Source organism: Brassica napus, chromosome A5 (assembly GCF_020379485.1).
Source record: "Brassica napus cultivar Da-Ae chromosome A5, Da-Ae, whole genome shotgun sequence".
Classification (NCBI taxonomy): Eukaryota; Viridiplantae; Streptophyta; class Magnoliopsida; order Brassicales; family Brassicaceae; genus Brassica; species Brassica napus.
In genome coordinates, this window is record NC_063438.1 from 5,889,049 (window position 1) to 5,903,513 (window position 14,465).

The 14,465-nt window shown below is 36.2% G+C and overlaps 4 protein-coding genes and 1 long non-coding RNA gene across 5 annotated transcripts; 3 read left to right on the forward strand and 2 right to left on the reverse strand.

The window, feature by feature from the left end:
- Positions 1-469: 469 nt before the first annotated feature.
- On the forward strand, positions 470-3,444 carry LOC106347196 (protein FRIGIDA-ESSENTIAL 1-like). The gene is made up of 6 exons (XM_013786699.3): positions 470-733; positions 1,027-1,147; positions 1,241-1,390; positions 1,479-1,684; positions 1,803-3,013; positions 3,089-3,444. The coding sequence occupies exons 1-6, from the start codon at positions 616-618 to the stop codon at positions 3,155-3,157; spliced, it is 1,875 nt and encodes a 624-aa protein (XP_013642153.2). The 5' UTR covers positions 470-615; the 3' UTR covers positions 3,158-3,444.
- Positions 3,445-5,130: 1,686 nt separating this feature from the next.
- Positions 5,131-6,182, forward strand: LOC106347199 (dormancy-associated protein homolog 1). Its single transcript, XM_013786701.3, has 3 exons — positions 5,131-5,495; positions 5,645-5,840; positions 5,931-6,182. Exons 1-3 carry the CDS (start codon positions 5,405-5,407, stop codon positions 5,965-5,967), a joined length of 324 nt encoding a protein of 107 aa, XP_013642155.1. The 5' UTR covers positions 5,131-5,404; the 3' UTR covers positions 5,968-6,182.
- Positions 6,183-7,723: 1,541 nt separating this feature from the next.
- Positions 7,724-8,710, reverse strand: LOC106351560 (squamosa promoter-binding-like protein 3). Its single transcript, XM_013791348.3, has 2 exons — positions 8,055-8,710; positions 7,724-7,969 (listed from the first exon to the last, which is right to left on the reverse strand). Exons 1-2 carry the CDS (start codon positions 8,366-8,368, stop codon positions 7,837-7,839), a joined length of 447 nt encoding a protein of 148 aa, XP_013646802.2. The 5' UTR covers positions 8,369-8,710; the 3' UTR covers positions 7,724-7,836.
- Positions 8,318-9,399, forward strand: LOC125609368. The gene is made up of 2 exons (XR_007339688.1): positions 8,318-8,540; positions 9,134-9,399. It is a non-coding gene; the product is annotated as an uncharacterized LOC125609368 (long non-coding RNA).
- A 2,625-nt stretch (positions 9,400-12,024) lies between these two features.
- Positions 12,025-13,046, reverse strand: LOC106350018. The gene is made up of 4 exons (XM_048781135.1): positions 13,023-13,046; positions 12,886-12,979; positions 12,672-12,731; positions 12,025-12,590 (listed from the first exon to the last, which is right to left on the reverse strand). Exons 1-4 carry the CDS (start codon positions 13,044-13,046, stop codon positions 12,439-12,441), a joined length of 330 nt encoding a protein of 109 aa, XP_048637092.1. The 3' UTR covers positions 12,025-12,438.
- Positions 13,047-14,465: the final 1,419 nt, after the last annotated feature.

The following is a 14,465-nucleotide window of genomic DNA, read 5'->3' on the forward strand; positions in this document are numbered from 1 at the left end:
ATTTTCTTTTGCGCTTGATTGATTCTTGGTAAGAATACCGATAGTTTTATGATTATTTGACTTACTGCTATTTTTCTATTTAAAGATTGTCTACGGATTCGGATGTATGAATGTAAAGTTTATTTAAGTGATTGTTGTAGTTGTTATATGTGTTTTCTTTTATTTAGGTTCGAGATTCTCTTGTATGGGCTATGTTTCCGAAATGGTAATACATATCCATTTAAAAAAATGAAGTCTGTTGATGTTTCATCTTCAATATTTGTTTTTTGAAAATAATTTTTTTTATCTCTAAATTGTTCATTTGATTTTGATAACGTTTTATTTCTTTGCTTCATAAAATCTATGCGTTTTAAAAAAATTGTTTAAAAAACGGTAAGTATTTTCTACATTTTTAATGTATTATTTAATTGTAATTTGCATAAATGGGCTTTGAATTTAGGAAGACCCATAAAAACAAACCAATACGGTGTCGTATCAGCGCTTTGTCTCGCAAGTCGCTATACCAAACGTATTCTCGGAGATCAGAGAGAGACTCGAGAGAGACTCGCTTGAGGTTGGTTTAATCTCCGATCACGCCGCAGCAATCACCACCGTCGCTCGCCGGAATACTTCGAGATGTCTGATTCCGATATGGACATTGACGATGACGAGGTCCAAGTAAACGTACAACATACAATTGCTGGAGAATCTCGATTGCTTGCTAGACCAATCGAAGCTTCCAATTCCCAGAACGGTAAGTATTCTGATTCCATGATTTGGTTTAATCTGTTCGTGAATTGAATTGATGGGAAGAACACCTCTCTGTAATTGCAATTGACTCTGATGATGATGAGTCAAGAAGGATGCTATAGGCAGGAGAAAATCTAAACGCATCGTTTTGTTCTATTGCTTATGAGATTAGCTAGTTTCAGCTCAAAAGTATCTTGCTTTTATCATATGCTATAACTTGCCCCATGTAGATATTAACTAGATTTAGCTCAAAAGGATCTTACTTTTTAACATATGATTTAACTTTGTCCCATGTAGATGTGAAGAAGCATTTAGATGAGCAGTTAAAGATCATAAACGGAAACTTACAACCTAATCTTTCTGGGAATAGTGGGAAGAATCCAATTCTGGAAGGTGAAAAAGGCATAATTTTACCAAGGTATATAACCTGTAAAGTTTTCAGCTTTGTGTTTCTTTGCTGAACCTAGGAGGTTATAGTAGAGAGAGGTTGAGCTTCTGTATTTTGATTCAGTCTCAGGCTTCCTGCTCCGGGACAAAGCTATCCGTTGGTGAATGGACCAGAACAATCAAAGATCATAAACGGATACGTACAACCTAATCTTTCTGGGAGTAGTGGGAAGAAACTTATGCTGGAAGGTGAAAAAGACACAGTTTTATCAAGGTATAACAAACTTAGTTGTAGAGAGATTGTTGAGCTTCTGTGTTTTGTATGTTTGGAGCTTTTTTATACTGAGAGATTTGGTTCTCAGGTTTCCTGCTCCGGTGCAAAGCCTTCCGCCGGCGAATGGACCAGAACAAAAACGTCCAGCATATCCCTGCAAGTTTTTTGCTCAAGGGCGGTGTACCAAAGGGAACTCCTGCAGGTTCCTTCATGTGAACGAGAATATGAATCGCACTAGTCAGCAACAGGTGGTGAATAATATGGCTGGAACTAGTGGTATCCAGTCTATTGAAGGTATGTAGTATCATTAGAGATAGTTTATCCTTTACAGGTTGTGATGATATATGTAGGTGAATTTTTCTCGTTGCTCTTTATGAATCAACCAGTGATTTATTCACTTATGTTTATTCAGAAAGAAGACCGTTGGAGAGCAAAGAAGGTATAAGATTTCCCATGTTAAGCACAAATGGCGTGACATCTTTGGTGAATCCCCCTGCTGGTCAGAGAGTTTTCCCTTTCACGAATGAGATGCGCTTTATGCCTCCACTGGAAAACATGGGAAGAGGGAGTCTGCAAAAGTGTGGTGCTGTTTTCACTGAGAACAGGCCTGTATTTGGTAATAGCACTAGTTCCTTCCCGTTGAGAAGCAGCTTTGTTCAAGAATATGGATCTTTTATCACTTCAAATAGACAAACAGACATGGGATCTTCTGGACCAGCGTGGACAGGATCCGTGTTCAGTTCTGCTCCTCTGAATCAATATGCTTCTCCCTTTGGGAATTTTGAAAACAGGAATGATATAAATGGATCTGAACCGCTACCAATGGAGCAAGCGTTATCTGTTCCATCCGTTCAAGATGCAGAAGTCGACACGACTAGCGACACAAAAGAAGTTTCTTCAAATGATTGGGAACCTTCTGAACCTTTTCGACCATCTTTCACAATTCCTCCGTATATACTTCCCTCGTCTGATGCCCTCTACGATCCTTTCACGGATATAGAGAATCCAGAAGACAGATCTCCTAAAGCTCAATCGTCAACTAAAGGGAAAGATGCACAGAAAAAGTCCGGCCAGCAGAAAGATGGTGATTCTGCTAGTAATGATAAAAACAGTTCATGCAGCCAAAATCAATTCCAAGAAACTGTGGTGAGGAAAAATTTAGAAGCACATGGAGTTGTGGAAGGAGTGGCTACTTCAGTGGTTGATCAAAATGATGCAAGTGCAACAACACCAAGCAAAGAGATATCTTCATCGGCGGCTGTTGAGAATAGAGTTGTCTTGAAAAGAAGCAAACCTGCAGGGCATGAATCTTGGCATAGAAGTGATGGCTCATCACATCAAAAGAAGTTGAAAACAGATGAGATGGATGGGGAAGTAAGGTCGGACGCAGGAACGAAAGTAATGAGACAGTTCCGGACAGCAGTTGTGGAAACCATTAAAGATATGTTGAAACCGTTGTGGCGTGAAGGCCGTCTTAGCAAAGATGTGCATAACATGATAGTTAAAAGAGCTACTGAAAAGATAGTCAGTGCTGCTGTCCAGTTACATCAGGTGCCGACTAACAGCGAATCAGTTGAGAAATATCTTAGTATGTCTTCAACCAGAATTGTGAAGCTGGTAGAGGTGAGTTTCTAAGCAGGTATAAACCTAAGCTGTAAGTATCGCATATTTCTTAAAATTTCCTCTGTTCATTTGCAGGGTTACGTCGAGAAGTATGGTAAACCCCAGTCTAAAACCTCAGGTATCATCAAATCAAAAGCCAGTTAATACCGGTGGCATGAGCGCAAGCTGATGATACTCTTGTAAATTATGGCATCTTCCTTTTCCTCGATTAGGACTTGCGCCTATTTTTTTGCATCTCCATTCTTATCCTTTTACCAATAATGGAAGAAGGCTGGAACTGGAGCTCTGTAGAGGAATTGTGTATGCATTGTAAAACTCTTCAAAGCTTTTATTTTTGCTTAAAAACAGCTTTTCACTCTTAGAAGAAATATATTGTTTTATTATTGGTTGTAATGTTATAGCAATGTGATAGAGGGGCTATATTCTAGTTATGTCTGTTTGGTATTTGCTTCGAAAGCAGGGGAAAGTGGAAAGAGAAAGAAACAGAATAATGTTGAAGGTACGCTCTCGATCATCTTGACTATGTTTCTCTGTTTGAGTACAATACAGATTGTTAGTGATTAGCTTGGGAGCTGTTTATGTCTCTACTGGTAGATGTTTGAAGATTTCTTCCCAAATATACATCACTTAAGAGATTAATTACTAATTGTTGTTTCTCGTTCACAATACATGGCATGAGCCAAGTAGGAGTACTACCACCTAAGACAACATGATTATCCGCATAATTATTAGCTTATGTATGAAGAAGCGTCAAAGTTGCATTTATAAGTAGTACCTGAGAAAGGTAAATACCATTTGGGTATGTGGGTAGGTCTAGGGATCCTCATGCCCCTTCTGTTTGCTGGCAAGAATGATGCTCCCAAGTCCCATACTTGGACGACTTGAAGAGATGAGAGTTTTGAACCAGAAAAGCAAATTGCATTTCTCTCCTTCAAAATCCTCCAGAGGAACCAAGAGAAGCAGTGAAGTCTGGATCTAATTCCATTATTGATCACTTCTAGGAGATGGATTTGGGTAGATTGATACGTAAGGATACTGATAGAACACAAAAAAACAAGAGGAGAAGCAGCCCAAACTACCCTTGCAAAGGGGCATTGAGACAGAAGACGGTTGACTGTTTCTTCTTCTTCTTCACTGCGTTGACAACAACTGCTCTCCTTTGTTGATCTCCTTTCTGCCAAGTTTTTGGCAATAGCTAAGCAATTAGATACCTTCCATAGGAAATTGAAGATTCTTTTGGTGGGGCTTTCACTTTCCATTGTGCTTTGTACCAGGGCAGAAGACTTGGTTCTAAGATTCCCACAGATGCATGATCCCATCTTATTTTGCCTCTTCTGGCAATGTATTGACCATTTTGGTTATGCACCAGAGGATATCATACTCTTTATCAGAACTGCCAGGTCTAACCTACATGATTAGTCTACATTCATTAGGATCAAAACTTTCCCTCGGACGTGGTAATTTCCATTCATCACTCCCCTCTTCTTTGAAGATTAAGAGCTTCAAATGTTGATGCGAGTATCCTTCCTTTGGCCTACGGGGTGGGAAGGTAGGTGACACAAACATCATTGCCATTAGGGACATACTTGCATTCGTGGACTCTGGGCAGAAGAGACTTGGGTTCTTTCAACATCCTCAAGAGCTGTTTCCCCAATAAGTGTATGTTGAAGTCTCTGAAGCGTAGGCCACATTCATCCTTAGTAAGATTGTCTCACGAAGCTTGTAATCTTCTGAATGATTTTCTTTTATATGTTTCTAAGTGGTTTCTTTTCTGATTTCTCAGTTACTGTGTTGAATGTTTGTGTTTACAGAAACAAAACCAGCTTTATGTGCGTCACTAAGTTTGTTTCATGTTTGTCATTAGGGACGACATGGACGTTTTATCAATGGTAGTTTTGTAGATAACTTAGTGTCCAACAAAATATGATAATATACATTGCTATTTCTATAATACTTTTCCACGAAAATCTTAGGACATAGGATACTTTGATTGAAGGGTCCCATGTCATGACTCCTCGTCCTTATCCATATACCCGTCTCTATCTTATGAGATAGGATACTTTGAAGATTCTATCCACATCGCATTATTTACATTATACATCACTGCTCCCTCTGATTCTCTCCGTTATATATTTCACACTATTATTTTAAACTAAGGTTTGTATACGTCTAATGGAATATACATTAAAAAAATTTGCTACATGTTTAGATAATCCTACTTTTAATATATTTTCCAATTATTTATTGTTATCTAGATATTTTATTGGTGAAAAGAAGATATTTTCATAAATAGTTTTACCATGGGTCTATAAAGATAAAGAAGCCCTGACCAAGTACATCACACTCGACACCCTTCATTACTAAATCAACAAAGAAAAAAGCAAAAAAAAGATGTGGGATGAAACTTTTGCTGGACCTAAGCCGGAACATGGCCTTGGCCGTCTCCGAAATAAGATCACCGCTCAACCCATAGACATCAAAGGTATACACATATATTCATATCAACCCAACTCATGCATATGTGATGATCACATATGATTCATTAATTATGTGATGATCATACATATTTATGGTAACCACTGTATACAACATGATTCATTAATTATGTAAATATGTGATGATCATGTAAAGGTGTAGGAGAAGGGAGCAGCAGTAAGACTGTGCCGGCGGCGGGGAGTCCAGGAACTCCGACCACGCCAGGGTCTGCGCGTAAGGAGAACGTGTGGAGGAGTGTGTTCCATCCAGGAAGTAACATAGCCACCAGAGGAATGGGCACTAACCTCTTTGATAAGCCTTCTCACCCAAACTCTCCCACCGTATACGACTGGTACGTACTGAAGTTTTGTTATTAATATAATAAGCTGTGATCGGACGGTTCAGATCAGAACTAAGATGTTTTGACCGTTGTGATTCTCAGGCTGTACAGCGACGATACCAGGAGCAAGCACCGTTGAAGCGAGAGGATGGAGTGACATGCTGGTGATGTAAAAATGTGTCTGTTTTTTTTTTTTTTTGGCTGTATTCGCAACTTTTTCTTTATTTCTTGTTGTTGTGACCGTTTGATATCCATGATCTGTGATGGTTTTAACGGTGGAGATGCTTCCTCTTGTCTTTGTAATGTTTCTACAGTTTGGTAATTTTCTTGATATATTTAACTTTTTGCTTCTAATGATTTATAAATAACTTAACTATGGTTAACAAAATACATAATTGAACTTTTAATTCAACTATGCGAATTTAACCATGGTTAGTGTGACAACAATCAATTACGATGGTGATTTAGTTATAGTTGTACTTGTTTATCAATCAGGATAAAGAAGATTCAAATTATGTATACCCTACATCAATAAGTGATATATAAAACCAAAAAAGTATTGTTTTTAGTGGGTCTCGCACCAGTAATTCATTATACAGCAAAAACCCAAATTAATCATATCATGGTTCGATGAGTTACTTGTGTTAACAAGCATGAATGATTGATGACTTAATTATCCCCATTGGCTTGTAAACAACAAGAATCACAAAGTAAAATCTTAAATAGATCTCAAGCAGATATAAGCCATATAGGTAATTGTGGTCTGTATACGTGCAAGGAAATAATCTTCTTGTGGTAAGTGAAAAATGTTTTGATTGTTGGAAAAATTAACTGTACGCTGTCTGTGGGTATCGAACCCACGGCCACGGGATTAAAAGTCACGTGCTCTACCACCTAGCTAAGACGGCTTTGTTAGTAGTGTTTGTTGGTTCCATTACAAATCACAACGAAAAGAAAAGGGTAAAAGATCTCTTGCTTCTGTCATTAGTTTAGGTAAATGGTTAAACTATATTAAAAGCAAAGAAGATATTTCTGCTGTCGTTGGGAACTTATTGAGGTTTGTTGCTTACAAACTTTTCATGCATAATAATTTCTTGTTTTGGTAATAACCATTTTCGATAGTTTATCAATTATCACTGAGTTAGCATCACTCATGTTCTTATATTTCCCTCCAGGAGGTAAAGATTGATTCTTGGGGGGTGTTTTGTATTTTTTTGTTACTGATGTCAGGTGAAACTTCAGAAACATAATTACAGATGTGCATGGGCTCTCAGATACAAAAACAGGCTACCTTGTGCTTCAAGGATCCTGCAGACTGAAGGAGTATATTTCCCTTCACTCTTGTTATATCTCTCCTTGAGAAATATAATAAGATCCATCATCACATGATTGGCTAGATTCATGTCGTTCTTGAGGGTAAGGCCAAGTCATCTTTCACTGTAAGATAGTTACAACAGTCCTCTTGATTGTGCTGTTCTGACCGTTAAAAACAAGGGGTGAGAAACTCTCGTTGCTAAAATGTTCTACTTAGAGTTGAACATAAAGGTTGTTGGGGATATCTTTTAGGTATAAATTTAGCGGTGATTCGGCAACATTATTATGGGAATGTGATGGAAATGCTGTCTTTTTACCGTCTATGAATACTTACTGATATCATATCCACTCCAGATTGTGGAGGGTTCTAATCTGAAAGGTGGTTTATTTGGTTGACATGGGGATAAGAGTTTTCCAAATTATTAATTTAAAGAAAAAAGCTTTTTAGCTTGTCTCCTCATTGTTGATTGCAAAACATATAAAAAGACCCTGATCTAGTTCATGATCTTGGCTTGAATAAAGATTTTCTAAGTTTGTAACTTGTAAGGGAACTTACTCATCATGTTCCTTCAAGCATTTACTTGGTCTCAAACGCATTTATTGATGTCATAGGTTTAGGATATAGCTTTGATCAGAAGAGTACAAGGAGATAAACAAAGAGACTGACAGAAGAGAGCAAGCAAAGCTTATTTCTTCAGTAATCTTGAGAGCCATGATTTTGAGATCTTTCACCTTCACTTGCGCTTTTGCGCCTTCTCTCGTTGTGTCCAGCTAAGCGTCTCCTACAACTCCGTTTGGATTCATCAAACTCACCGAGGTCGTGAAACCTATAAAAACCAAAGTTAAAATTCTAATTTTCTTCTTGTTTTTTATCACAGGGGATAAATATATTTGATGACAAAGAGATGGTACCTGCTACATTGTTGGCAGAAACGTTGGTGAAGACTATAGATCCGAACAACAGGAGCTTTGGCATGAAATTCGCAGACTTTGTGTCGTCTGTGATACTGTTTGGCTCTGCTCATATCCGCAGTACATCTCTCGACCTGACAAGTACTACTGCTGCTGCTACTTGTAGCTTTACCTTTCTGCTTCTTCTCCAAAGCCTCTTCTTCTTCAAAATTATCCTCTTCTTCTTCTTCCTCCTCTTCCTCACTCATTTCTCTTAAACTCCTCTTCGCTTCTGCTTTGCTTCCTTTCATACTCATCTGCAAAATATTACACATACACTCTCTCTCTCACACACACATGAAAGATGGAACAAGAGAAGAAGAAGTGAAAGTAGACATCGGACGAGAAGTAAAGGACCCTTAAAACAAAAGTGGGGAAGGATCTTAGCTGCCTAAGTTATTGGACCACAAAGTTTCACTCTTTTCTTCTTTCTCTTCATGTATTAAGGTAAGGTATTAAGTATATTATCATGTTGTCTGAAATAAAATACGATCAAGCTTTAGTGCTCTATTTATTTTTGTATGTATAATACATACATTCATCTTACTACTATATATTAAAAGAACCCTAGAAAGAGAAAATGACAAAATGGACTAACATTTCTTGAGTGGTTTAAAGAAGTTCTATTTAAGTTTTCTTCTAACCCATGAAAGAGATTTGCCTACAATGTGAATGGTTTTTTTTTAGTGGTAACATGAAGTTGAGATTCGAACTAGAAAACTGACTACACCTATATTATTTTCTTATGAATCATATTCGTTTTTAGTTCTTTTTGTTTCAGTATCTGTATTGAAAGTTGATATATAACAGAAAAACATAACGTCAATGATTTATACATATTTTAAAAGGCCACCCGGATTGAATTCTTATTTAGTTTGCGACCAGGCAATTCAATTTTTACTGATCAATCATGGGGTGACTCAATAATTTGTTCATTTTGTAGAAAAGTCGTAAAAAGAATACTTGGGGTACAAAGAGAGGTTCTTTCGATTTTATAGCATAGGGTCATCTACTAAATTATTTCATTTTTTTTGGTGTAGATGATAAGGTCGTTCACGTTAGCCGTCGGGGCCACGAAGCCAGAAATACATATATAAGAGAATGGTCCACACTTGCAATGTATTCACTTTTCAACTGGTAATATGTAAAACGAAGACATATAAGCAAAATCTAAGTATCAAAACAACACCTTTGTTTAGTTTAGTTTAGTTTTGGTTTCATGGTTTGAAATCAACTGTGATACAAAATGGTGATACAAACTTATCCTTTTTGAATGATTAGTGTTCGTGCCATTATTTTTCTTTCATCTTTCTGATGACTCAAACTCAAGGTTTTTGATGTGATCTTTGAGGAGGAATCGACCATTGGGGAGTAAGTTATCATGCACAAATCACAATATAACAAACACAAGTGATTAATTGGAGAGTAATCTTTTACTAGATAACATCATCATATGTTATAATAGACAAAGACTAATACGTCAAGCTAGCAAATTGTCTAAATATCGTTGGGGTAAGGTAAAGTCTGAAATGATTTCACATGCAATCATATTTATTATGTCTACATTATAGTGGATGATAGGAAGAAGATATAATGCTTAATATATAAATTTATTTTCTACGTTCTGGACCTTAATTATTAAGTTTTATTGGGGTAAAATTATTAAGTTGAAACATAATCGAATATAAGAAACAAAAGGGCCAAAATATTAACGTCAAATTGGGCAGTCGACAAATCAACTGTCACACTACTCCACATTATTGTACTGCCTGTCAATTTTGAGTGCATCTTTTTGTTCAGCATCTCATTCTCCTTCGCTCTTTTTTTCCATATTCTTTCCTCATTCAAACTATTCAACAGTAGTATGATGCATAAGTAGTACTAGTATACAACTTTGTTTTTTTTTGTAATATGTGTAGTTACATTTCAAGATAGAATTAACTGTACAAGTATGGAGTCATGTTATTTTTAACATAGCTGGATGATCAGAATTATCTTATACAGTTTAAGCTAATCAACTTGATCACGAACTTAAGCGCCCTTTGTAAAAAAGAAAAACAACATGACCGCGTACTTATTTTTCTTACGTTTACAAGTTTGTAAAATTATAAGTACACTTTTGTTTTTTTAATATATTAACAACAGATTATGGATGAAGTCTATATCTTATTGAACAAAGCGTTCATGAAGTCTTATATTAGTGAAGATCAACATATAGAACATCATATAACATTGAAGAATGTGATATAATTAATCACGTTTGGAATAGGTTTGTAAAATTCAGTGCTTTGAACTAACTTTGGAATAGACAATACAGATGAGAAGTGGCAGAGGAACCTTAACTTCCCCACGTGACGACAACAACGAGCAACGTTAAATTCTGAATTCTGCGTGGGACCTTTTTGTACTACACTCTTTTGTTTTGGCCATCTTTTAATTTGCAAAATCATACTTTTAAAATCAGATCAAAGGCATATATTTTCCAACTCATTATCCAATTCGAACTCTAAAGTAGAGTGGTTATCTTTTCATTGGTGAAATAACTCAACACTGTACGCAGCTACATTAAGAAGAATACTTTTTTATTATCATCATATGTAAATAGGTTGAAGAGAATAAAGGCGATATTAGTAAAAATGATTAAAAGAGATTTTCCCTTGATTAAAAAGGTTTAGTGTTGAATAATATGTTTATTGATCATTGTTGTATAACTCGCTAGTCTGGGATCACACCTTGTAAATTTTTATCTATGTGTGTCGCATTGGTGCTTGACCTTATTAGGAAAAGTGGCGCAGTCATATCCCAAAGCGAAGCCACAATCAATGCAGTTCAATACAGTGGATGTTTTAACTCCACAAGCACCACAAAACTTGGCTTCTGAGGAGGTAAGGTATAACTTATGATGCGGATGGCTTTCATGGTTGAACGTCTCCTTAACTGAAGTACACATCGTACATCTATCTGGACATCGCAAGATTTGCTAGATACGTACTTGAAGCCACTGTAGAGCTGCTGACACACAGGGGAGTTGAATAAGTTGTAACCATGCTCTTCATCTGGATTATTTTTTGGTCGTAGAATAAGTGTGTGCTTGTGTAGCTCATGTCTTAACTTCCGGGGAAGACTATCGCAAGTCTCGTGAAGAACAAAAATCACAAACTGAACAGTTTGTATAGTATGGATAAAAATAGACCGGTAGAGCGCAAGCACTGCAGTGGGTAGCTTCATGACAAACAAGACCACACCTTAGTTTAGTTGAGTTTGAGAACATGTTCATGAGTGAAATGCTTATTAAATTGTCATCTACCACAATCAGACCTTTCTACGTCTGGTTTACCAACTGTGTATATTAGAAAACGGATGTAAAAGAAAAACCAGAATTTAACCGGTTTTGTATTTGGTCTAATCTGGTACAGTTTTAATTTCAGTCTAATTCTTACAACAATAAAAGTCACACATCGGGTAAAACAAGCTTTTACATCATGTATATATAAGTTTAGTTCACAAGTTATGGTTGTCGAGCTTAGTAACGCAAGCTTATGATCCGAGTGGAGACAATAAGGTGATGGGACGTTGTCCTGACTTGTCTGGGAATGGTTCCTTAACGATCAAACACAGATGACAACTCTTTGTTTGAATTATTTGAAGGTCTCACAGTTTCACTCAGATGTTCCCCACGTTACCTTATTGGAAAATAGCTTTTTAGAAAGACACTTAGCGTTAATGGTCCCTTGAGATAGGGTGGGATCACTAACAACGTGAATCAGTTACTGGTAATCTCATTGACAGGTAAAAGTAATTCTCAGAGTAGAACGTGTTGTTCTATGCCATTGTGTGCCACTAGCTGAATGGCATTTGCGTCTACAGTTTCATAGATATATGGCTTCCACCTCAAATAGCCTACATATCACATCAGATGAACTCTAGCTACAGCTAATATGGTTCTGAGTCGAATTGGATCCCATATCTATGATTCCTGATGTGAAAACATATCTGACAAAGATCTGCTTATATTTTATGTAATTAATCTGTCATTTGAAACTATAACATAGAATAGAAGGCAACAAGGGTCATTCATGCCTATAATATTCAAAGTCTTCAAACACTACTTCAGAAAAGACTATTGTTTTCTGCTATAGTTGGTAAAATATACGGCTGATCAAAGTTAGAGAGGGTAAAGCTATTTTAACCTTTTTTTTTCTCTTAAGCGTCAAGTGAGAGAATGTTTCACTCATCAGGTGGGAACTCTTCATCAGAAGCTTCATTCTCCATAAAAAGCCGAGAGTTTTCGTCAATATACTGAAAGTTTTGTCATCCTACACCCGCCCACCCAAAAATTCATGGTTCAGTCATATAACAAGATAAAAGTGATATAACAACTATATGGTAAGGCTATTTGTTTACCCGTTTCTTTTTTGTTCAGCGACTCTTCCAATTGAGCAATTTTTTCAGTGCAGAACCTCTCCTGTTCCGATATCATTGTCTTCTCCTTCTTCCCTATATGTTATTTTACAGTTGGAAGTGAGTGAAGTGTTTCCGTCTTATAACAATGGTCTCATTATAAGGGAATTGGCTTACTTTGTTGCTCATATCGCATGTAGAGCCTCTCCTTGCCTTCCTCAAATTTGGAAACAGTGTCTGCGAAGAAGAAGCACATGTCAGTTTCAGTAAATATGAATGTCCCACTTAGCCATTGACAGAAAACTTTATGATATAAAAAACCTTTGACGCCAAAAACTAATTGAGATTAAGAGTAAGAGATGAAAAAAACATTGGTAAATAGAATGAACACCTTTCAGACCCTGTAGATGATCAGCTTTTTCTTTCATGAACTTGTGATGAAGCTGCTCAAACTTGGCTGCTTCTTCCTTCAAGAGACTCTCACACTGAAAATAAGCATCAGGTCAGCTCTCTGTAAGCTTTTCTAACGACTCCAAAATTTAAGGATATCATTTTACTCAAACCTCCTTGGAACTCTTTGTAAGTGCTTTGGCAAAGTTCTGTCTGCAGATTTGTAACCCAAGAAATTGTTCAGCATGGTTCCGTTTATATCTTATCTTGTAAACCAACGATTCACAAAGCATGTAAGATGTCAAACATCCATCCATCCATCCATCCATCTATCCTCAGCAACATAGCGTTTACCTTTCTTTATCGAGTTTAGACTTCAACTCGTCAATCTTTGACTTCACCTCAGTGGATACACTGCCAGAAAGATTCAGCTTTTAAACGTTCTCTCAATCTGTGAAATCAAACGTTCTTGTATCTATCAAACATGCATTTGCGTACTAAGGGATGTACGATCATACCACAACCACAACCACATGCACAATATATCAATCGATATCAAGTTCTAGAGTAAAATGATCGAACACGTAACGTTCATCGGACTATATCTAATTGATTAAATTTGCTTGCGATACAAGGATCCTGAGACTATTAACACAAATATGCTCAAATAAAATGCATATGATCGGAAAGAGATTAAGATTCTTCTAAAACCATATGCTAGTGAAATTTTAAATTTGATGTTGAATTTTGAATTTCAGTTTCGTCTGTGCTTTGCTCTCTGCCACAGTAACAGAGGATTATGGTTGGGCGATCCAGTGCCACTATTTGACAAGTTTTTAAATCTTTATTTTTCTCACTAAAAGCAACCTTATTGGTGAGTATGTAATTCAGTTTCTAAACAAAAAGTAAAATTATTATTTAATATCATTTTACTTATTTAATTAAATTAAAAAACTTTTTAAACTATAAATTTTTTTATTTAATATCATGTTTCTCCTACTTCTTTTTTCTTTTTGAGAAATTGACATCAAATGTTACAGTTGCAAAAAGCTTTCGAGCTTAGTTTTTCAAAGCAAGAGTCGAAAAAATCTTCCAAAAACCTTCCTTCTCAATCTATTTCAAAATATAATGAGGTCTCTTAAAAAAATGATTTCAAGAGAAAAACAGAACTCAAAAATTGTTTCAAAACCTTCAAATAATTCACAAATTATTTTGAAGGAGATTTCTCAAACCGCTCCATCGGAGTATTTTGAAAAACACACATACCAAAATATTATAAACATCGAAAATAGATTTTTTGCAAACAATGATCCGTTTTTAACAATCGAAAAATATTTTGGCAAAAATAATTTCTTCTAATAGAGATAAAACTGTGTTATTCATTCAAACCATTTTGGAAATAACAGATTGAGTGTCCTTCAAACATTTTTATCTACACGAAAATCACATTGATGCTGCTTATTCCACCTTCAAAATCCATAAAATCATTGCACTATGTGATTGGAAATATGATCTTAACGACAATCTAAATTTTCCAGAAGATCTTAAAAATCTTCCTTGTTATAATATCCCCTTTAACTA